The 23,705-nt window shown below is 45.9% G+C and overlaps 1 protein-coding gene across 1 annotated transcript in view; it reads right to left on the bottom strand.

Annotated features, from left to right (window-relative positions):
- The window catches only part of LOC120027366 (gamma-aminobutyric acid type B receptor subunit 1-like), a 131,163-nt gene that overhangs the window by 16,687 nt on the left and 90,771 nt on the right, over window positions 1-23,705 (bottom strand). The window contains exons 10-12 of the mRNA XM_038972282.1: window positions 23,629-23,705; window positions 10,423-10,555; window positions 9,997-10,113 (exon numbers count right to left, since the gene is read on the bottom strand). The exon at window positions 23,629-23,705 is cut by the window's right edge and continues 74 nt beyond it. Coding sequence (XP_038828210.1) covers window positions 9,997-10,113; window positions 10,423-10,555; window positions 23,629-23,705 — 327 coding nt within the window. The remainder of the gene's footprint in view (window positions 1-9,996; window positions 10,114-10,422; window positions 10,556-23,628) is intronic.

The raw sequence follows: 23,705 nt of genomic DNA, 5'->3' as shown, positions 1-23,705 counted from the left end.
CACCCTGCTAAACCACCCCTCTACATCACTAGACCACCCCTCTACCTCACTAGACCACCCATCTAGACCACCCCTCTACCTCACTAGACCACCCTGCTAAACCACCCCTCTACCTCACTAGACCACCCCTCTACCTCACTAGACCACCCATCTAGACCACCCCTCTACCTCACTAGACCACCCTGCTAAACCACCCCTCTACCTCACTAGACCACCCTGCTAAACCACCCCTCTACCTCACTAGACCACCCCTCTACCTCACTAGACCACCCTGCTAAACCACCCCTCTACCTCACTAGACCACCCCTCTAGACCACCCCTCTAGACCACCCCTCTACCTCACTACACCACACCTAAACCTCACTAGACCACCCCTGTACCCCTCCAGACCACCCCTCTACCCCTCTAGACCACCCCTCTAGACCACCACTCTACCCCTCTAGACCACCCCTCTAGACAACCCCACTACCCCTCTAGACCACCCCTCTAGACCACCCCTCTAGACCATCAATCTACCCCTCTAGACCATCACCCTACCCCTCTAGACCACCACTCTACCCCTCTAGACCACCCCTCTAGACAACCCCACTACCCCTCTAGACCACCCCTCTAGACCACCCCTCTAGACCACCACTCTACCCCTCTAGACCACCCCTCTACCTCACTAGACCACCCCTCTAGACCACCCCTCTACCTCACTAGACCACCCTGCTAAACCACCCCTCTACCTCACTAGACCACACTGCTAAACCACCCCTCTACCTCAGTAGACCACCCTGCTAAACCACCCCTCTACCTCACTAGACCACCCCTCTACCTCACTAGACCACCCTGCTAAACCACCCCTCTACCTCACTAGACCACCCCTCTACCTCACTAGACCACCCATCTAGACCACCCCTCTACCTCACTAGACCACCCTGCCAAACCACCCCTCTACATCACTAGACCACCCCTCTACCTCACTAGACCACCCTGCTAAACCACCCCTCTACCTCACTAGACCACCCCTCTACCTCACTAGACCACCCTGCTAAACCACCCCTCTACCTCACTAGACCACCCCTCTAGACCACCCCTCTAGACCACCCCTCTACCTCACTACACCACACCTAAACCTCACTAGACCACCCCTGTACCCCTCCAGACCACCCCTCTACCCCTCTAGACCACCCCTCTAGACCACCACTCTACCCCTCTAGACCACCCCTCTAGACAACCCCACTACCCCTCTAGACCACCCCTCTAGACAACCCCACTACCCCTCTAGACCATCCCTCTACCCCTCTAGACCACCACTCTACCCCTCTAGACCACCCCTCTAGACCACCCCACTACCCCTCTAGACCACCCCTCTAGACCACCCCTCTAGACCATCACTCTACCCCTCTAGACCACCACTCTACCCCTCTAGACCACCCCTCTAGACAACCCCACTACCCCTCTAGACCACCCCTCTAGACAACCCCACTACCCCTCTAGACCACCCCTCTAGACAACCCCACTACCCCTCTAGACCATCCCTCCACCCCTCTAGACCACCCCTCTAGACCACCACTCTACCCCTCTAGACCACCCCTCTAGACCACCCCTCTAGACCACCACTCTACCCCTCTAGACCACCACTCTACCCCTCTAGACCACCCCTCTAGACCACCACTCTACCCCTCTAGACCACCCCTCTAGACCACCACTCTACCCCTCTAGACCACCCCTCTAGACCACCCCTCTAGACCACCCCTCTACCCCTCTAGACTACCCCTCTAGACCACCACTCTACCCCTCTAGACCACCCCTCTAGACAACCCCACTACCCCTCTAGACCACCCCTCTAGACCACCCCTCTAGACCACCCCACTACCCCTCTAGACCACCCCTCTAGACCACCCCTCTAGACCACCACTCTACCCCTCTAGACTACCCCTCTAGACCACCACTCTACCCCTCTAGACCACCCCTCTAGACCACCCCTCTAGACCACCACTCTACCCCTCTAGACCACCCCTCTAGACCACCACTCTACCCCTCTAGACCACCCCTCTAGACCACCACTCTACCCCTCTAGACCACCCCTCTAGACCACCACTCTACCCCTCTAGACTACCCCTCTAGACCACCACTCTACCCCTCTAGACCACCCCTCTAGACAACCCCACTACCCCTCTAGACCACCCCTCTAGACCACCCCTCTAGACAACCCCACTACCCCTCTAGACCACCCCTCTAGACCACCCCTCTAGACCACCCCTCTAGACCACCACTCTACCCCTCTAGACTACCCCTCTAGACCACCACTCTACCCCTCTAGACCACCCCTCTAGACCACCCCTCTAGACCACCACTCTACCCCTCTAGACCACCCCTCTAGACCACCCCTCTAGACCACCCCTCTAGACCACCACTCTACCCCTCTAGACCACCCCTCTAGACCACCCCTCTAGACCACCACTCTACCCCTCTAGACCACCACTCTACCCCTCTAGACCACCCCTCTAGACCACCACTCTACCCCTCTAGACCACCTCTCTAACCCTCTACCCCTCTAGACCACCACTCTACACCACCCCTCTAGACCACCCCTCTATTCGACTAGACCACCCCTCTATCCCACTAGACCCCCCTCTATCCCACTAGACCCCCCTCTATCCCACTAGACCCACCCTCTATCCCTGGTCAACACAACTGTTGACCAGGGATATAGTCAGTACACTACTGTTGACCAGGGATATAGTCAGTACACTACTGTTGACCAGGGATATAGTCAGTACACTACTGTTAACCAGGATATAGTCAGTACACTACTGTTGACCAGGGATATAGTCAGTACACTACTGTTGACCAGATATAGTCAGTACACTACTGTTGACCAGGGATATAGTCAGTACACTACTGTTAACCAGGGGGATATAGTCAGTACACTACTGTTGACCAGGATATAGTCAGTACACTACTGTTGACCAGGATATAGTCAGTACACTACTGTTAACCAGGGGGATATAGTCAGTACACTACTGTTGACCAGGATATAGTCAGTACACTACTGTTGACCAGGGATATAGTCAGTGCACTACTGTTGACCAGGGATATATAGTCAGTACACGACTGTTGACCAGGGATATATAGTCAGTACACGACTGTTGACCAGGGATATATAGTCAGTACACTACTGTTGACCAGGATATAGTCAGTACACTACTGTTGACCAGGGATATAGTCAGTACACTACTGTTGACCAGGGTTTATAGTCAGTACACTACTGTTGACCAGGATATAGTCAGTACTGACCAGGGATATAGTCAGTACACTACTGTTGACCAGGGATATAGTCAGTACACTACTGTTGACCAGGGATATAGTCAGTACACTACTGTTGACCAGGATATAGTCAGTACACTACTGTTGACCAGGGATATATAGTCAGTGCACTACTGTTGACCAGGGATATATAGTCAGTGCACTACTGTTGACCAGGGATATAGTCAGTACACTACTGTTAACCAGGGATATAGTCAGTACACTACTGTTGACCAGGGATATAGTCAGTACACTACTGTTAACCAGGATATAGTCAGTACACTACTGTTAACCAGGATATATAGTCAGTACACTACTGTTGACCAGGGATATAGTCAGTACACTACTGTTAACCAGGATATAGTCAGTACACTACTGTTGACCAGGGATATAGTCAGTACACTACTGTTAACCAGGATATATTCAGTACACTACTGTTGACCAGGGATATAGTCAGTACACTACTGTTGACCAGGGATATAGTCAGTACACTACTGTTGACCAGGGATATAGTCAGTACACTACTGTTGACCAGGGATATAGTCAGTACACTACTGTTGACCAGGGATATAGTCAGTACACTACTGTTGACCAGGGATATAGTCAGTACACTACTGTTAACCAGGGGGATATAGTCAGTACACTACTGTTGACCAGGGATATAGTCAGTACACTACTGTTAACCAGGGATATAGTCAGTACACTACTGTTGACCAGGGATATAGTCAGTACACTACTGTTGACCAGGGATATAGTCAGTACACTACTGTTGACCAGGGATATAGTCAGTACTGACCAGGGATATAGTCAGTACACTACTGTTGACCGGGATATAGTCAGTACACTACTGTTAACCAGGATATAGTCAGTACACTACTGTTGACCAGGGATATAGTCAGTACACTACTGTTGACCAGGGATATAGTCAGTACACTAATGTTGACCAGGGATATATAGTCAGTACACTACTGTTGACCAGGGATATAGTCAGTACACTACTGTTAACCAGGATATAGTCAGTACACTACTGTTGACCAGGATATAGTCAGTATACTACTGTTGACCAGGATATAGTCAGTACAATACTGTTGACCAGGATATATAGTCAGTACACTACTGTTGACCAGGGATATAGTCAGTACACTACTGTTGACCAAGGATATAGTCACTACACTACTGTTGACCAGGGATATAGTCAGTACACTACTGTTGACCAGGATATAGTCAGTACACTACTGTTGACCAGGGATATAGTGAGTACACTACTGTTGACCAGGGATATAGTCAGTACACTACTGTTGACCAGGGATATATAGTCAGTACACTACTGTTGACCAGGGATATAGTCAGTACACTACTGTTGACCAGGGATATAGTCAGTACACTACTGTTGACCAGGGATATAGTCAGTACACTACTGTTGACCAGGGATATAGTCAGTACACTACTGTTGACCAGGGATATAGTCAGTACACTACTGTTGACCAGGATATAGTCAGTGCCCTTTTGTTGACCAGGGATATAGTCAGTACACTACTGTTGACCAGGGATATAGTCAGTACACTACTGTTGACCAGGATATAGTCAGTGCCCTTTTGTTGACCAGGATATAGTCAGTGCCCTTTTGTTGACCAGGGGTGCTATATAAGTAACAGGGTGCCATTTTGGAAGCACATTTGGCTGGATGAACACAGGGGATAATGGATCAAGTCCCACACCTGAATCTGTTAGGTTTGACTGTGAGGGATTAACAATGACATAAATAGACTGGAGCCTGAGCTTGACGAGAAAACAATGATGCTTAACTAAGAGGCCAATTCTATCTGCCCCGAAGCAAACTGGTTGAACCGCTACATTGAAATAGACAAAGAGGTTGTGTCTCGCTCTATTGACAGCAGTGATGGAAAATTAAAAATATATATTTTATGTAACCATTTGAAACAAAAACAAAGCAAGGAGAGACAAAGGACGAATAGCGTAAATGTAATATTGATTTTGGTGCATTTATCCAAGAGGATTAAAGCTTAGTAGCGAATACTATTTATTATCCTCATAGTAAGCAGAATGATAAAGAAGAGGAGGTATATGAAGTCGACACTAGATAACAAGATTTTGCAGTCAATCTTATATATTTTTTTTATTTAACCTTTATTTAACTAGACAAGTCAGTGAAGAACAAATTCTTATTTTACAATGACGGCCTCCCGGGGAACAGTGGGTTAAGTGCCTTGTTCAGGAGCAGAACGACATATTGTTACCTTGTCAGCTCGGGGATTTGATCCAGCAACCTTTTGGTTACTAGTCCAACGCTCTAACCACTAGGCTACCTGCCGCCCCCACCTTGTTGTCTAGTAGATAACAAGATGTGTGAGTCAATCTTCTATGTAGTAGATAACAAGATGTGTGATTCAATCTTGTATCTGGTTGTCATGACGTTGCCCTGTTGGGTGAGGTTCATGACCCCCCATAAATACCTTTCCCCCTTTTCTCTCTACTCTACAGAATGGACTCTTGGAAAGCCCTTTGGTAACATAGAGAGAGTATGGTAACATCAAAAGGTTGGGAACGGAACAATGTTTCTGTAATCCAACCAGTTGAAAGTGTCCGTTGGTACTTAAAGAATATGATGTCAGATCAGTTGTCGTCTGAGACATTATTACTGATGATAGGACGACATAAACTGTATCTTGGAAAGTCTACACATTATAGTTATCAGATTCACATGGAATTGTTGTGCAATTTAAATGTTTAAATATGAAACTATTGGTGAAAAGATAAAATGTAATTTTAGCTTCTAAATGAGAGAATTGTTTTCATAAGTAAACTACGCTCACTCAGTGGCCACGCCCAAGTGAACAGACATTTGTTGAGAACTATGAAACACGCCCTTCTCTCCCCCAATACAAGCCCATTGACGGAAGTCAACCTCAGTTTCCGACGACGTGAGGACTGGTGTCCATACGTTTAAAAGGGCTAATTTCAACGTGGAGGTGACGATCACCACGCTGGAAGGATGAATTCCGACTAGACCAGCCAGAATACAGCACGAGCTGTACGACAGCTTGGTATGAACTTTGAACTCTTATTCACTAAAGAAGTGATACATCCTAGACGTTGAGTTATCAGCTGCAGCTAGAAACGTACGTAGCCTAGGAAAGGACAGACAATCCTATGAGAAGACCGGGTACTACAACACTACGACCAAAAATATTCTACAAAGGACAAGGGTGATCTCTGCTGGGCAAACTAGTCTTCCATTTTCGACCCATCTATCGAAGTGCAGCTCAGTGTAAATATATCTCTTGCATTTTCCTTTTCCGAATGGGCGGTTATTAGAATGAATAAGATTCTGTATTTACGGTAGCATAGCTTCTCACGGTCCGATAGAGACCCAATCCCCTTTGTCCCTCAGTATTCCCGCTCTTTCATTCATACCCAACCACCTTTCTATGTGTAACCAGCCGTCATATCGGTTTCGTCCGCTAGGGACTTTTTCTTTTATGACATGATTAGGAATCGATGTATGATCCATCCTGTGTATATGTAATTCTGTCTGATTATTTAGGTATTTAGTAAATAAATAATTAAGCCACTTTTTGCATTGCTGATTCAACTTGTTAGCCAGGGTTCGTGAAGATAAGCAAGAATTTTACGATGTTCAGATGAGACTGAATAAGGTGACAATTAATAATTGACTGCTGTTGATATAAATCCTGTTAAGGATTTTTGCCTAAAATATCATACCCAAATCTAACTGCCTGTAGCTCAGGCCCTGAAGCAAGGATATGCATATTCTTGATACCATTTGAAAGGAAACACTTTGAGGTTTGTGGAAATGTGAAAGGAATGTAGGAGAATATAACACAAGAGATCTGGTAAAGGATTATACAAAAACAATGAACCGTTCTTTTGTAAATTTTTTGTACCATCATCTTTGAAATGCAAGAGAGAGGCCATAATGTATTACTCCAGCCCAGGTGCATTTCAGATTTTGGTCACTAGGTGGCAGCAGTTTATGTGCAAAGTTTTAGACTGATCCAAAAAACCATTGCATTTCTGTTCAAAATTGTGTGTCAAGACTGCCCAAATGTGCCTAATTTGTTTGTTAATAACTTTTCATGTTCAAAATTGTGCACTCTCCTAAAAAAATTGCATGGTATTATTTCACTGTAATAGCTACTGTAAATTGGACAGTGCAGTTAGATTAACAAGAATTTAAGCTTTCTGCCAATATCAGATATGTCTATGTCCTGGGAAATGTTCTTGTTACTTACAACCTCATGCTAATCGCATTAGCCTACGTTAGCTCAACCGTCCCGTGGAAGGGACAAGATTATTATTTATTTTTTCCCCCCCCACCTTTATTTAACCAGGTAGGCTAGTTGAGAACAAGTTCTCATTTACAACTGCGACCCGGCCAAGACAAAGCAAAGTCGTGTATGAGTCATTATTTTATCTCGTAAATAACACGATGTACAGTATCAATAATTCTTCTATCTAGTAGATAGCAGTATGAGTAATTCTTCTATCTAGTAGATAGCAGTATGAGTAATTCTTCTATCTAGTAGATAACAGTATGAGTAATTCTTCTATGTAGTAGATAACAGTATGAATAATTCTTCTATCTAGTAGATAACAGTATGAGTAATTCTTCTATCTAATAGATAACAAGATCAGTCATTCAGTACCGTGGGAAAACACTAATGTAGAAGTCGATTTGAATCTTTAAACGTGCCTCACATCTAGATACGGTGTAAATGGTGTAAATGGAACTTAGCAAGCGTAGAGGATCACCTAACACGAGAAGAAAATTCATTTTGAACCTATTATCTACTTGAAATGAAAACATATTTAACCCACACTCAATTTTCCATGAGCATATTATCCCTTTACAGAAGGTTCCTTATATCCCAAAGTCTTTCACGATAATTATCTTACACGATGCCAAAAAGAAGAAGAACAGAAACCCAACCCCGTTGTTGAATGGGGGAGGGAACATCGTCAAAGACACAAAGGAATTCAAAGTCACAACATTACAATAACAGAGAGGATCAAATCTGAATGGCTGAATGGCTGGCTGGTTGAATGGCTGGCTGAATGGCTGGCTGAATGGCTGGCTGGTTGCTGGCTGGCTGAATGGCTGGCTGAATGGCTGGCTGAATGGCTGGCTGAATGGCTGAATGGCTGGCTGGTTGCTGGCTGAATGGCTGAATGGCTGGCTGAATGGCTGGTTGCTGGCTGAATGGCTGAATGGCTGGCTGAATGGCTGGTTGCTGGCTGAATGGCTGGCTGAATGGCTGGCTGAATGGCTGAATGGCTGGCTGAATGGCTGGCTGGCTGAATGGCTGGGGGAGCCAGGGGAGCCAGCGGAGCCAGGGGAGCCAGGGGAGCAAGCGGAGCCAGGGGAGCCAGCGGCGCCAGGGGAGCCAGGGGAGCCAGGGGAGCCAGCGGAGCCAGGGGAGCCAGGGGAGCCAGGGGAGCCAGGGGAGCCAGGGGAGCCAGGGGAGCCAGGGGAGCCAGGGGAGCCAGGGGAGCCAGCGGATCCAGGGGAGCCAGGGGAGCCAGCGGATCCAGGGGAGCCAGGGGAGCCAGCGGAGCCAGGGGAGCCAGCGGAGCCAGCGGAGCCAGGGGAGCCAGCGGAGCCAGCGGATCCAGGGGAGCCAGGGGAGCCAGCGGAGCCAGGCGCATCAGGTGTATGGAAGATCCTCTACTCTCCTCGCTTTCTCTCTCTGTATGTCTCTCTCTCTTTCTCCCTCTGTCTCTCTCTTTCTCCCTCTGTCTCTCTCTTTCTCCCTCTGTCTCTCTCTTTCTCCCTCTGTCTCTCTCTCTGTCTCTTTCTCTCTTTGTCTGTCTCTCTCTCTTTCTCCCTCTGTCTCTCTTTCTCTCTCTCTCTGTCTCTCTCTGTCTGTCTGTCTCTCTCTCTTTCTCTCTCTGTCTCTCTGTCTGTCTGTCTCTCTCTCTTTCTCCCTCTGTCTCTCTTTCTCTCTCTCTTTCTCTCTCTGTCTCTCTCTCTCTCTTTCTCCCTCTGTCTCTCCATCTGTCTCGCTCTCTTTCTCTCTCCATCTGTCTCGCTCTCTTTCTCTCTCTGTCTGTCTCTCTGTCTCTGTCTGTCTGTCTCTCTGTCTGTCTCTCTCTCTTTCTCCCTCTGTCTCTCCATCTGTCTCGCTCTCTTTCTCTGTCGCTCTGTCTCTCTCTCTTTCTCCCGCTGTCTCTCTCTCTTTCTCCCGCTGTCTCTCTCTCTTTCTCCCGCTGTCTCTCTCTCCCGCTGTCTCTCTCTCTTTCTCCCGCTGTCTCTACATCTGTCTCTCTCTCTCCCTCTGTCTGTCTGTCTGTCTGTCTGTCTGTCTGTCTGTCTGTCTGTCTGTCTGTCTGTCTGTCTGTCTGTCTGTCTGTCTGTCTGTCTCTCTCGCTCTCTGTCTCTCTCGCTCTCTGTCTCTCTCGCTCTCTCTCGCTCTCTGGTCTGTCTCGCTCTCTGGTCTGTCTCGCTCTCTGGTCTGTCTCGCTCTCTGGTCTGTCTCCCTCTCTGGTCTGTCTCCCAGCCTCACAGCCTCCATAGCCAGGCAGCCTCCACAGCCTCACAGCCTCTCAGCCTCCCCAGCCTCCACGTCAGGCAGGTACTCTCGTTTCTCATTTTCATTCACCTTCCTTCCTTCCTTACCTTTTTTTATTTTTCTTTAGCCAGTCATTCTCCTTTTTATTTACCTTCCTCTTCTCCTTCTTGTCATCCTTCTTGGTGAAGACGGTGTGGACCCACCAGATCTTAGTGAACATAGAACCGTACGCCAGGCTGAAGCCCAGGCCAAGCAGCCACAGGCGGAACTGGCAGGGGAATAGGGGAAAGAAATATCCATAATTAATTGTGTCTATGCATTTATTAAACAATAACAATGCCCTTACATAACTGATGGGGTATAACAAATAAAAATACATTGTCAAAAATGTATTAATGTGTTAAATATAATAGTTACTAAAGAAATTATTCATTTTCGAAAGTCTAAGTCAATATTTTCCTTTGGCATTTATTGATAATGACCTAAACTACCCTCCTACAAGAATTCTACCATAAAACTCAAATCCCCCACAATGCTTTAGTGGTATGGCTCCACTTCCTGTGTACTTCCTGTGTACCTGGCAGACAACGGGGAACTGTTTCCTGTGTACGTGGTGTCCATCGAGGCCCAGAGGGAAGACAGCAGCCAGAGCCATCATACACCCCACTGCCGTCATGTTGTTCAGGTAGGGCTGGGAGTTCTGGATGTACCTGTCATACACACACACACACACACACACACACACACACACACACACACACACACACACACACACACACACACACACACACACACACACACACACACACACACACACACACACACACACACACACACACAGACACACACACAGAGATATTTCTGTCTGTCAGGCTCTATATCTCCCTCTACACACATGCATGGTGACACACACACACACACACACACACACACACACACACACACACACACACACACACACACACACACACACAATCTTCCTCTACACAATACCTCTGTCAGTCAGCCTCTTTATCTCTGAGGCATTCAGCATGCAGAGAGCCCAGACTGCCACACAGTGCAGTAAGATATAAGCTGTCTGTCACAAATGCAAACAAAGTTGGGGATTTAACTGTCAAGCTTGCACATCGAGATGTGAATATCCTTGTTAAGAGTCACGCTGAATGACAGATATGCAGGATGTGTCAAGAAGTGGGAATATTGGATAGCTCTGCCCTGCTGATCATAAAAACAGCATAGACCAGTATAAATGTCCAGTTGGTCCATGCTGGTCTAGGCAGGTCAGTGCTGGTCGGATGCTGGTCATGCAGATCTGACCAGCATGGTCTAACTAGTTCTGGCAGGCCAGCATGGTCTAACTGGACTGACCAGCATAGTCTAGCTGGACTGACCAGCATGGTCTAACTGGACTGACCAGCATGGTCTAGCTGGACTGACCAGCATGGTCTAACTGGACTGACCAGCATGGTCTAACTGGACTGACCAGCATGGTCTAACTGGACTGACCAGCATGGTCTAACTGGACTGACCAGCATGGTCTAGCTGGACTGACCAGCATGGTCTAACTGGACTGACCAGCATGGTCTAACTGGACTGACCAGCATGGTCTAACTGGACTGACCAGCATGGTCTAGCTGGACTGACCAGCATGATCTAGCTGGACTGACCAGCATGGTCTAGCTGGACTGACCAGCATGGTCTAACTGGACTGACCAGCATGGTCTAACTGGACTGACCAGCATGATCTAGCTGGACTGACCAGCATGGTCTAACTGGACTGACCAGCATGGTCTAACTGGACTGACCAGCATGGTCTAACTGGACTGACCAGCATGGTCTAACTGGACTGACCAGCATGGTCTAACTGGACTGACCAGCATGATCTAACTGGACTGACCAGCATGGTCTAACTGGACTGACCAGCATGGTCTAACTGGTTCTGGCAGGCCAGCATGGTCTAACTGGACTGACCAGCATAGTCTAGCTGGACTGACCAGCATGGTCTAACTGGACTGACCAGCATGGTCTAGCTGGACTGACCAGCATGGTCTAACTGGACTGACCAGCATGGTCTAGCTGGACTGACCAGCATGGTCTAGCTGGACTGACCAGCATGGTCTAGCTGGACTGACCAGCATGGTCTAACTGGACTGACCAGCATGGTCTAACTGGACTGACCAGCATGATCTAGCTGGACTGACCAGCATGGTCTAACTGGACTGACCAGCATGGTCTAACTGGACTGACCAGCATGGTCTAACTGGACTGACCAGCATGGTCTAACTGGACTGACCAGCATGGTCTAACTGGACTGACCAGCATGATCTAACTGGACTGACCAGCATGGTCTAACTGGACTGACCAGCATGGTCTAACTGGACTGACCAGCATGGTCTAGCTGGACTGACCAGCATGATCTAACTGGACTGACCAGCATGGTCTAACTGGACTGACCAGCATGGTCTAGCTGGACTGACCAGCATGGTCTAACTGGACTGACCAGCATGGTCTAACTGGACTGACCAGCATGGTCTAGCTGGACTGACCAGCATGGTCTAACTGGACTGACCAGCATGGTCTAACTGGACTGACCAGCATGGTCTAACTGGACTGACCAGCATGGTCTAACTGGACTGACCAGCATGGTCTAACTGGACTGACCAGCATGATCTAACTGGACTGACCAGCATGATCTAACTGGACTGACCAGCATGGTCTAACTGGACTGACCAGCATGGTCTAACTGGACTGACCAGCATGGTCTAGCTGGACTGACCAGCATGATCTAGCTGGACTGACCAGCATGGTCTAACTGGACTGACCAGCATGGTCTAACTGGACTGACCAGCATGGTCTAACTGGACTGACCAGCATGGTCTAACTGGACTGACCAGCATGATCTAACTGGACTGACCAGCATGGTCTAACTGGACTGACCAGCATGGTCTAACTGGACTGACCAGCATGATCTAACTGGACTGACCAGCATGGTCTAACTGGACTGACCAGCATGGTCTAACTGGACTGACCAGCATGGTCTAGCTGGACTGACCAGCATGGTCTAGCTGGACTGACCAGCATGGTCTAACTGGACTGACCAGCATGGTCTAACTAGTTCTGGCAGGCCAGCATGGTCTAACTGGACTGACCAGCATGGTCTAACTGGACTGACCAGCATGATCTAACTGGACTGACCAGCATGGTCTAACTGGACTGACCAGCATGGTCTAGCTGGACTGACCAGCATGGTCTAACTGGACTGACCAGCATGGTCTAGCTGGACTGACCAGCATGGTCTAGCTGGACTGACCAGCATGGTCTAACTGGACTGACCAGCATGGTCTAGCTGGACTGACCAGCATGGTCTAACTGGACTGACCAGCATGGTCTAACTGGACTGACCAGCATGGTCTAACTGGACTGACCAGCATGGTCTAACTGGACTGACCAGCATGGTCTAACTGGACTGACCAGCATGGTCTAACTGGACTGACCAACATGGTCTAACTGGACTGACCAGCATGGTCTAACTGGACTGACCAACATGGTCTAACTGGACTGACCAGCATGGTCTAACTGGACTGAGCAGCATGGTCTAGCTGGACTGACCAGCATGGTCTAGCTGGTTATGCTGGCAAACCAGTCTTTGTTGTGTTTTCTTTCACTGGTGACCAGCCTTCGCTGTGTTTTGGACACTGGTGACCAGCCTTCGCTGTGTTTTGGACACTGGTGACCAGCCTTCGCTGTGTTTTGGACGCTGGTGACCAGCCTTCGCTGTGTTTTCTTTCACTGGTGAGCAGCCTTCGCTGTGTTTTGGACACTGGTGACCAGCCTTCGCTGTGTTTTGGACACTGGTGACCAGCCTTCGCTGTGTTTTGGACACTGGTGATCAGCCTTCGCTGTGTTTTGGACACTGGTGACCAGCCTTCGCTGTGTTTTGGACACTGGTGACCAGCCTTCGCTGTGTTTTCTTTCACTGGTGACCAGCCTTCGCTGTGTTTTGGACACTGGTGACCAGACTTCGCTGTGTTTTAGACACTGGTGACCAGCCTTCGCTGTGTTTTAGACACTGGTGACCAGCCTTCGCTGTGTTTTGGACACTGGTGACCAGCCTTCGCTGTGTTTTGGACACTGGTGACCAGCCTTCGCTGTGTTTTGGACACTGGTGACCAGACTTCGCTGTGTTTTGGACACTGGTGACCAGCCTTCGCTGTGTTTTAGACACTGGTGACCAGCCTTCGCTGTGTTTTGGACACTGGTGACCAGTATAAGCTAAAGGAAAACCAGCATCACACCACATTATGCTGGCTTGCAAAGTTATGTTAGTTCCTAATGATGTGCAGTTCGCAAATGATTCGAGAGTCAGAGTGACTCGTTCATTTTAGTCGTTTGTTTGACCTGCTGGCCGCAATGAATTCTACAGCAGGATTAATACTCACTCCTCGGGCTCAGGGCTTCAGAGACGTTCTCCGACCAGCAACTGTCTATCATGTGGGAAAATATATTGATCATGCTGCAGGTAGCATAGAGAAGAAAAATACATTAATTGATAACTGATCACATGGTGCAAGAATGAATACAATTAATTGATTATTGAATGTTATGACGGACGAATCGTTTGGGGGACTGCAGTTCGTGAACGGTATTGTGCCTATGACTCTCACGGAAGTCAAGCAGTGCATTCCGCCAAGAGTTGTTCACAATCTAGTCTGGTTGCGGCCACAACTAGACCTTGTTTCAATTGTATTTGTATGCCTAGAAAATCAACAAATGTACATTGTGTAAAGTCAACTTTTACAAGTCTGTCACAAATTATAGCTCCAATAAAGCCGCCTATTGGGGAAGAACGTGAACGTGAGTCTTGTAGAATCATGACTCTTTTGAGTTTTCAGTTCATCGTTCACCGGTAAGGGGGGGGGGGGGGGGGGGTCCTGCTCTAACAACATTTAAATAACTAAAACAACAGAAACTAAATCAAGCCCACTTCTAAAATATAGCCTTTTTGAGTGAACTTTGGCCCTGTGTAAGTGCTTCGTCCAAAGCTTGTTGAATGCAGGCAATAAAAACTAATTGGATATTGAAAACAATTACTGAAAAAAATTAATATTTTGGCATCTTAAAAAAGGTAGACTCATCGGCCAATGGGCGAGTTTGGCTTTGGAAAAACGGGGTCATGTCACGCTGGTATAAAAGATTTGCGAGACAGGGTGCAGGAATGCATAATAGGGTTTTTTAATTTACCCAAATTACAGCGTGCCATGTAAAGGCACGGGGACGAAGACCAAACAAACACATATACAAAACACAGGGTTGAGACCCAAACAAAAGGACCGAAGAGTACCTTGAATAAATAACACAAGCGCACAATAATTAACACACGGGACCAGACCCGTAATCATCTGCACAAAACACGCGGCACAAAAGCTCAAACAACACAGCACAGGTACTCACACGACCAACGGACATTGTACCAATAATCGACAGCCCAATGGTGAACCAAAGTGCACATTTATACAAATACAATCAGTGGGAATGGGGACCAGGTGTGCATAATGACATAGGTCCAGAAGGATCCGTGACAGGGTCTGCTGTTATAAAGTTGCCTTCATGTTGCTATGCTTCTCACTTCTCCGATTTTTAATTTTTTATTTTTTATTAGCAAGGAAACAATGTTTCTGCCTTTATATAAATACTATATAAACAAACAATGTACCTAGCATAAACTGGGACACAAATGTTGTTATGCCTAATATGACAATTCATATAATTTTTCCAAAATTAATTATTGTTAACTTACATCTCAAAGCTATAAAAACAAAGAGAATAGCATACTACATATGTATAACCTCCCAGTCATTTATTGTGTAAAAAAATAACACCAACGTTTCGGCATCACTGTGCCTTCTTCAGGGTGATGTCATGAATGCTTGAACCAGGTTACGTAGACAAACAGTGCAACCAATGACAATAGAGAGGGGTGTGTCGTAATTACTATGTTTATCAGAATGAATTAATCGAAACTGTTAAGACAATAGTCCACACTATTTTGAATACATTATGCCATTGTTATCATTAGCATTAGCATAACATTAGCATCAACATACATTATTGTTTCATTTAATTTCACCTATTTAAATATTTCCAAATTTCCTACAAACTTTTAATATTTTTTTTACATGTAATCTCATGGTAGTGGATTTCTTCTTCCCCCGACGTTTGCATAGAACACTCAACACTCTTACTTACTGGGGTCTTACTTACTGGGGGTGTTACTTACTGGGGGTGTTACTTACTGGGGGTGTTACTTACTGGGGGTGTTACTTACTGGGGGTGTTACTTACTGGGAGTGTTACTTACTGGGGGTGGTACTTACTGGGGGTGGTACTTACTGGGGGTGGTACTTACTGGGGGTGGTACTTACTGGGGGTGGTACTTACTGGGGGTGGTACTTACTGGGGGTCTTACTTCCTGGGGGTCTTACTTACTGGGGGTCTTACTTACTGGGGGTGTTACTTACTGGGGGTGTTACTTACTGGGAGTGTTACTTACTGGGGGTGTTACTTACTGGGGGTGTTACTTACTGGGGGTGTTACTTACTGGGGGTGTTACTTACTGGGGGTGTTACTTACTGGGGGTCTTACTTACTGGGGGTGTTACTTACTGGGGGTGTTACTTACTGGGGGTGTTACTTACTGGGGGTGTTACTTACTGGGGGTGTTACTTACTGGGGGTGTTACTTACTGGGGGTCTTACTTACTGGGGGTCTTACTGGGGGTGTTACTTACTGGGGGTGTTACTTACTGGGGGTGTTACTTACTGGGGGTGGTACTTACTGGGGGTGGTACTTACTGGGGGTGGTACTTACTGGGGGTGTTACTTACTGGGGGTGTTACTTACTGGGGGTGTTACTTACTGAGGGTGTTACTTACTGAGGGTGTTACTTACTGGGGGTGTTACTTACTGGGGGTGTTACTTACTGAGGGTGTTACTTACTGAGGGTGTTACTTACTGAGGGTGTTACTTACTGAGGGTGTTACTTACTGGGGGTGTTACTTACTGGGGGTCTTACTTACTGGGGGTGTTACTTACTGGGGGTGTTACTTACTGGGGGTGTTACTTACTGGGGGTGGTACTTACTCGGGGTCTTACTTACTGGGGGTCTTACTTACTGGGGGTCTTACTTCCTGGGGGTCTTACTTACTGGGGGTGTTACTTACTGAGGGTGTTACTTACTGGGGTGTTACTTACTGGGGGTCTAACTTACTGGGGGTCCTACTTACTGGGGGTCTTACTTACTGGGGGTGTTACTTACTGGGGGTGTTACTTACTGGGGGTGTTACTTACTGGGGGTGGTACTTACTGGGGGTCTTACTTACTGGGGGTCTAACTTACTGGGGGTCTTACTTACTGGGGGTGTTACTTACTGGGGTCTTACTTACTGGGGGTGTTACTTACTGGGGGTGTTACTTACTGGGGGTCTTACTTACTGGGGGTGTTACTTACTGGGGGTGTTACTTACTGGGGGTGTTACTTACTGGGGGTCTTACTTACTGGGGGTCTTACTTACTGGGGGTCTTACTTACTGGGGGTCTTACTTACTGGGGGTGGTACTTACTGGGGGTCTTACTTACTGGGGGTCTTACTTCCTGGGGGTCTTACTTACTGAGGGTGTTACTTACTGAGGGTGTTACTTACTGAGGGTGTTACTTACTGGGGGTGTTACTTACTGGGGGTGTTACTTACTGGGGGTGTTACTTACTGGGGGTGGTACTTACTGGGGGTGGTACTTACTGGGGGTGTTACTTACTGGGGGTGTTACTTACTGGGGGTGTTACTTACTGGGGGTGTTACTTACTGGGGGTGTTACTTACTGGGGGTGTTACTTACTGGGGGTGTTACTTACTGAGGGTGTTACTTACTGAGGGTGTTACTTACTGGGGGTGTTACTTACTGAGGGTGTTACTTACTGAGGGTGTTACTTACTGGGGGTGTTACTTACTGGGGGTCTTACTTACTGGGGGTGTTACTTACTGGGGGTGTTACTTACTGGGGGTGTTACTTACTGGGGGTGTTACTTACTGGGGGTGTTACTTACTGGGGGTGGTACTTACTGGGGGTCTTACTTACTGGGGGTCTAACTTACTGGGGGTCTTACTTACTGGGGGTGTTACTTACTGGGGTCTTACTTACTGGGGGTGTTACTTACTGGGGGTCTTACTTACTGGGGGTGTTACTTACTGGGGGTGTTACTTACTGGGGGTGTTACTTACTGGGGGTGTTACTTACTGGGGGTGTTACTTACTGGGGGTGTTACTTACTGGGGGTGTTACTTACTGGGGTCTTACTTACTGGGGTGTTACTTACTGGGGTGTTACTTACTGGGGGTGTTACTTACTGGGGGTGTTACTTACTGGGGGTGTTACTTACTGGGAGTGTTACTTACTGGGGGTGTTACTTACTGGGGGTGTTGTCCTCGACGTTGGCCCCGGTGTCCCCGCCCTCTGTTGTATAAAAGACGCTCACTGTTGGTAAAGGAGCCAGAGGTAGCGCTGTCTGTGGATAGATGGTCTGACAGAGGGACTCTGCGTCTGTCAACGGTTCGTCCCTTCCTGTTTTGTGGTTTCTTGTGCTCAGGATCTCGCCAGAGGTATATTAGTCCAGCATTACTCTTAATGACATCATCCAGTTCAATAGGATCATTAAGCACGTCTCGTAGGTCACAGTTGTAAATGAGAACTTGTTCTCAACTGGCCTACCTGGTTAAATAAAGGTGAAATTAAAAATGTATTACAAAGTAGAGCTTACTGTGAATTGTGTCGATCTCTGTAATATCCTTTTTTTAGTTGTTCAATGATCAAAGTCACCAGGTCCAGTGAACATCCGAAACCATCCCATCTCCTCCCTCAAATATACAGCCATTGAGCATGTTGCTCTACCAAGGAGAGGAGGTAACATGGAGGTACTACTACTACAGAGGGAGGCCTACAGGATATCCAATTTAAAAACATTGACCCCTAGTGGTCTGAATATGGACTTTGATCTCACGCCCTTTCTTGTGACCAATTATATTGACCCCTAACATTGACCCCTAGTGGTCTCTATGGACTTTGATCTCACGCCCTTTCTTGTGACCAATTATATTGACCCCTAACATTGACCCCTAGTGGTCTCTATGGACTTTGATCTCACGCCCTTTCTTGTGACCAATTATATCTTCAGTGAACAGGTCTTGTAAATGAATATATTCTTTCTACAGCTTATCAGAGTACACCCAATATGTTCCCCCTGTTGATGATGCTTACTATACATTATGGTTGAACCAAAAGATTACATGTAAAATTTTGTTTGTAAGGAATTGGAAATATTTAAATATGTACACTACCAGTTGAAAGTTTTAGCACACCTACTCATTCAAGCGTTTTTCTTTATTTTTTAAAACTATTTTCTACATTGTAGAATAATAGCAAAGACATCAAAACTATGAAATAACACATATGGAATCCCAATTTTTTTTTATTTTAGATTTGAAATTCTTCAAATAACCACACTTTGCCTTGATGACAGCTTTGCACACTCTTGGCATTCTCTCAACCAGCTTCACCTGGAATGCTTTTCCAACAGCCTTGAAGGAGTTCCCACATATGCTGAGCACTTGTTGGCTGCTTTTCCTTCACTCTGCGGTCCGACTCATTCCAATCTATCTCAATTTGGTTGAGGTTGGGGGATTGTGGAGGCCAGGTCATCTGATGCATCACTCCATCACTCTCCTTCTTGGTCAAATAGCCCTGACACAGCCTGGAGGTGTGTTGGGTCATTGTCCTGTTGAAAAACAAATGATAGTCCCACTAAGCCCAAACCTGATGAGATGGTGTATCGCTGCAGAATGCTGTGGTAGCCATGCTGGTTAAGTGTGCCTTGAATTCTAAATAAATGACAGACAGTGTCACTAGCAAAGCACAACCCACACCATAACACCTCCTCCTCCATGCTTTACGGTGGGAAATACACATGTGGAGATCATCCGTTCACCCACACCGCGTCTCACAAAGACAGGGCGGTTGGAACCAAAAATATCAAATTTCGACTCCAGACCAAAGGACAGATTTCCACCGGTCTAATGTCCATTGCTCGTGTTTCTTGGCTCAAGCAAGTCTCTTCTTATTATTGGTGTCCTTTAGAACTGGTTTCTTAGCAGCATTTCGACCACGAAGGCCTGATTCACGCAGTCTCCTGTGAACAGTTGATGGTTGAGATGTGTCTGTTACTTGAACTCTGTAAAACATTTATTTGGGCTGCAATTTCTGAGGCTGGTAACTCTAATGAACTTATCCTCTGCAGCAGAGGTAACTCTGGGTCTTCCTTTCCTGTGGCGGTCCTCATGAGAGCCAGTTTCATCATAGCACTTGATGGTTTTGCGACTGCACTTGAATAAGCTTTCCATGTTCTTGCCATTTTCCGGATTGACTGATCTTCATGTCTTAAAGTTTAAAGTAATGCTGGACTGTCATTTCTCTTTGCTTATTTGAGCTGTTCTTGCCATAATATGGACTTGGTCTTTTACCAAACAGGGCTAATTTCTGTATACCACCCCTACCTTGTCACAACACAACTGATTGGCTCAAACACATTAAGGAAAGAAATTCGACAAATTAACTTTTAACAAGGCACACCTGTTAATTGAAATGCATTCCAGTTGACTACCTCATGAAGCTGATTGAGAGAATGCCAAGAGTGTGCAAAGCTGTCATCAAGTCAAAGGGTGGTTACTTTGAAGAATCTCAAATATAAAAAATATTTTGATTTGTTTAACAATTTTTTGGTTACTACATGATTCCATTTGTGTTATTTCACAGTTTTGATGTCTTCACTATTATTCACTTTGTCATTATGGGGTATTGTGATGTCATTATGGGGTATTGTGATGTCATTATAGGGTATTGTGTGTAGACTGGAGAGAAAGAAAAAAATGAATCCATTTTAGAATAAGGCGTAACGTAACAAAATGTGGAAAACGTCCAGGGGTCTGAATACTTTGCGAATGCACTGTATGTACTGTTAAAGGGACTGAACATAGGGTATATATTGTTTTATGTTGATATTTTTCTATTGATAATGAGAAGTGTTTATTTATATTTTTCTACAAAGAAATTATAATGAACCAGATAATTGACTGTTGAAAAAAATATGTTTATTAAATTCTATTGAGAGAACCAGCCAACTTTCTCATGTCTCATAATTTCTCCTATTTTACAGGAAACATATCATTTGTTTTCCTAATCTCAATCCTGGGACCTGTAACACGTCATAAACCATGAATTTTTGTTTTTTGAATTACTGTAAAAGTTTTATCTAAGCCTCATGGCAAAATGTGTAAAATAAAACGAGGTTAGCCAAAAAACTGCAAATGTCTCTCTCTAACAAATGTGTTGTTTTTGGGGCGTTGGCAAAACAGTGTTGTGCATCTACTGGCTAGGTTGGATAGGCTTTCAATCTATCCTGATGGTATTTGGGGTCCCTCCGGAGGTCGGAGACAAAACAGTGTCGTGCATCTACTGGCTAGGTTGGATAGGCTTTTGTCATTCAACAGCATCACTTTCAATCTATCCTGATGGTATTTGATTCAGATATACATTGCCAGCACCACTGAAATGCTTGGACCCAACATGGCGAGTTGCTGTTCAGTGTGTTGACTTGTTTTGGTGGAAGACCCAATGGATGGCCTTATTGCTGCTGGACATTACTTGTAATTAGCAACATTAAATATTTGTATTGATTGGTGTTATTGCTATAATGTTATTTACATTTTATTTGTGCGTTTAGGTTTCATAGAACGTAGTGCTGGGCAATTTGTGCTTTTTGAGGTTGTTTCGGTTAAAAAAATAATCTCCTTTTTTCCATTTTAGTTTTTAGTTTTAGTTTTTTACATTAAATGCACTATGCATTGTGTGGGTTGAAATCTGTAACAACACAGAATATAACAATTAATTAGAGTCCCGTGATGGTAGTGACTGCCCATTACTCACTTCTTAACCATCATTTATTCACATTACTTCAATAAAATATCTCAGTTGTTGTGTATGTTACATTGGTTTTAGGCCAATTTCATTACTTTATTACTTCATTCCCAGTCATCATCTCACCTCAAGTCCAATTTTATTTGTCACGACTTCCCGCCGAAGTCGGTCCCTCTCTTTGTTCGGGCGGCGTTCGGCGGTCGATGTCACCGGCCTTCTAGCCATCGCCGATCCACTTTTCATTTTCCATTTGTTTTGTCTTTGTTTTACACACCTGGGTTCAATTCCCCAATTACATGTTCATTATTTAACCCTCTGTTTTCCCCATGTTTTTTGTGCGTGTTTGTTTATTGTAAGTTCGGTCCATTGTTTGTGGGCCTGGTGTAACTTCATGTATTTTGATATTTTGAGTAAAGTTCCTTGTGTTACTCATCTCTGCTGTCCTGCACCTGACTCCTCTGCACCAGCTACACCCAGATCCTTACATGTAGACCTTACTGTGGAATGGTTACTTACAAAGCCCCTAACCAATAATGCAGTTCAAGAAATAGAGTTAAGAAAATATTTACTAGATAAACTAAAGTAAAAAATAAAATAAAAAGTAACACAATAAAATAACAATAACGTGGCTATATACAGGGGGTACCGGTACCGAGCCAATGTGCGGGGGTACAGGTTGGTTGAGGTAATTTGTACATGTAGGTAGGGGTAAAGTGACTGTGCATAGATAATAAACAGCAAGTAGCAGCAGTGTAAAAACAAAGGGGGGGAGGGGGGTCAATGTAAATAGTCCGGGTGGCCATTTGATTAATTGTTCATCAGTCTTATGGCTGAAGTTAGAAGCTGTTAAGGAGCCTTTTGGACCTAGACTTGGTGCTCCGGCACTGCTTGCCGTGCGGTAGCAGAGAGAACAGTCTATGACTAGGATGGCTGGAGTCTTTGACAATTTTATGGGCCTTCCTCTGACACTGCCTAGTGTATATGTCCTGGATGGCAGGAAGCTTAGCCCCACTGATGTACTGGGCCGTCCGCACTACCCTCTCTAGCGCCTTACGGTCTCGTTACCAGCGAAAACACAACGAATGCTGGTCACCAGCAAAAACACAACAAATGCTTGTCACTAGCGAAATCACAACGAAGGCTAGTCACCAGCGAAACACATAATGAAGGATGGTCACCTGAAAAAACACAACAAATGCCTGTCACTAGCGAAACACATAATGAAGGATGGTCACCAGCAAAAACACAACAAAGGCTGGTCACCAGTGAAAAAACACAATGAAGGATGGTCACCTGAAAAAACACAACAAATGCCTGTCACTAGCGAAACACATAATGAAGGATGGTCACCAGCAAAAACACAACAAAGACTGGTCACCAGTGAAAAAACACAATGAAGGATGGTCACCAGTGAAAAAACACAATGAAGGCTGGTCACCAGTGAAAAAACACAATGAAGGATGGTCACCAGTGAAAAAACACAATGAAGGCTGGTCACCAGTGAAAAAACACAATGAAGGATGGTCACCAGTGAAAAAACACAATGAAGGCTGGTCACCTGCCTATGTTGGTCTATGCTGTTTTTTTCATCAAAGTGTTTGGATGGGTTTAGGAGAAGAAATTATATTATCTGAAACACTGTATTTCCCACATTCAAACACTTTAGAAAATGGGATAGAAAAAATGCTTTATGCACACACACACAAACAAATGCTTTACACTCACACAGTCACCACCACCCTCCCATACACACACAGGTTTTTGCGTACCTGACATTGCTGTTGTAGATGTTGAATGTGAGACACACTATCCCCAGTAGAATCCCCAGTCCAGCGAACACAGACAC

The sequence above is a fragment of the Salvelinus namaycush genome, chromosome 32 (assembly GCF_016432855.1).
Source record: "Salvelinus namaycush isolate Seneca chromosome 32, SaNama_1.0, whole genome shotgun sequence".
NCBI classification, from domain to species: domain Eukaryota; kingdom Metazoa; phylum Chordata; class Actinopteri; order Salmoniformes; family Salmonidae; genus Salvelinus; species Salvelinus namaycush.
This window is presented reverse-complemented; position numbering and strand designations above follow the sequence as displayed.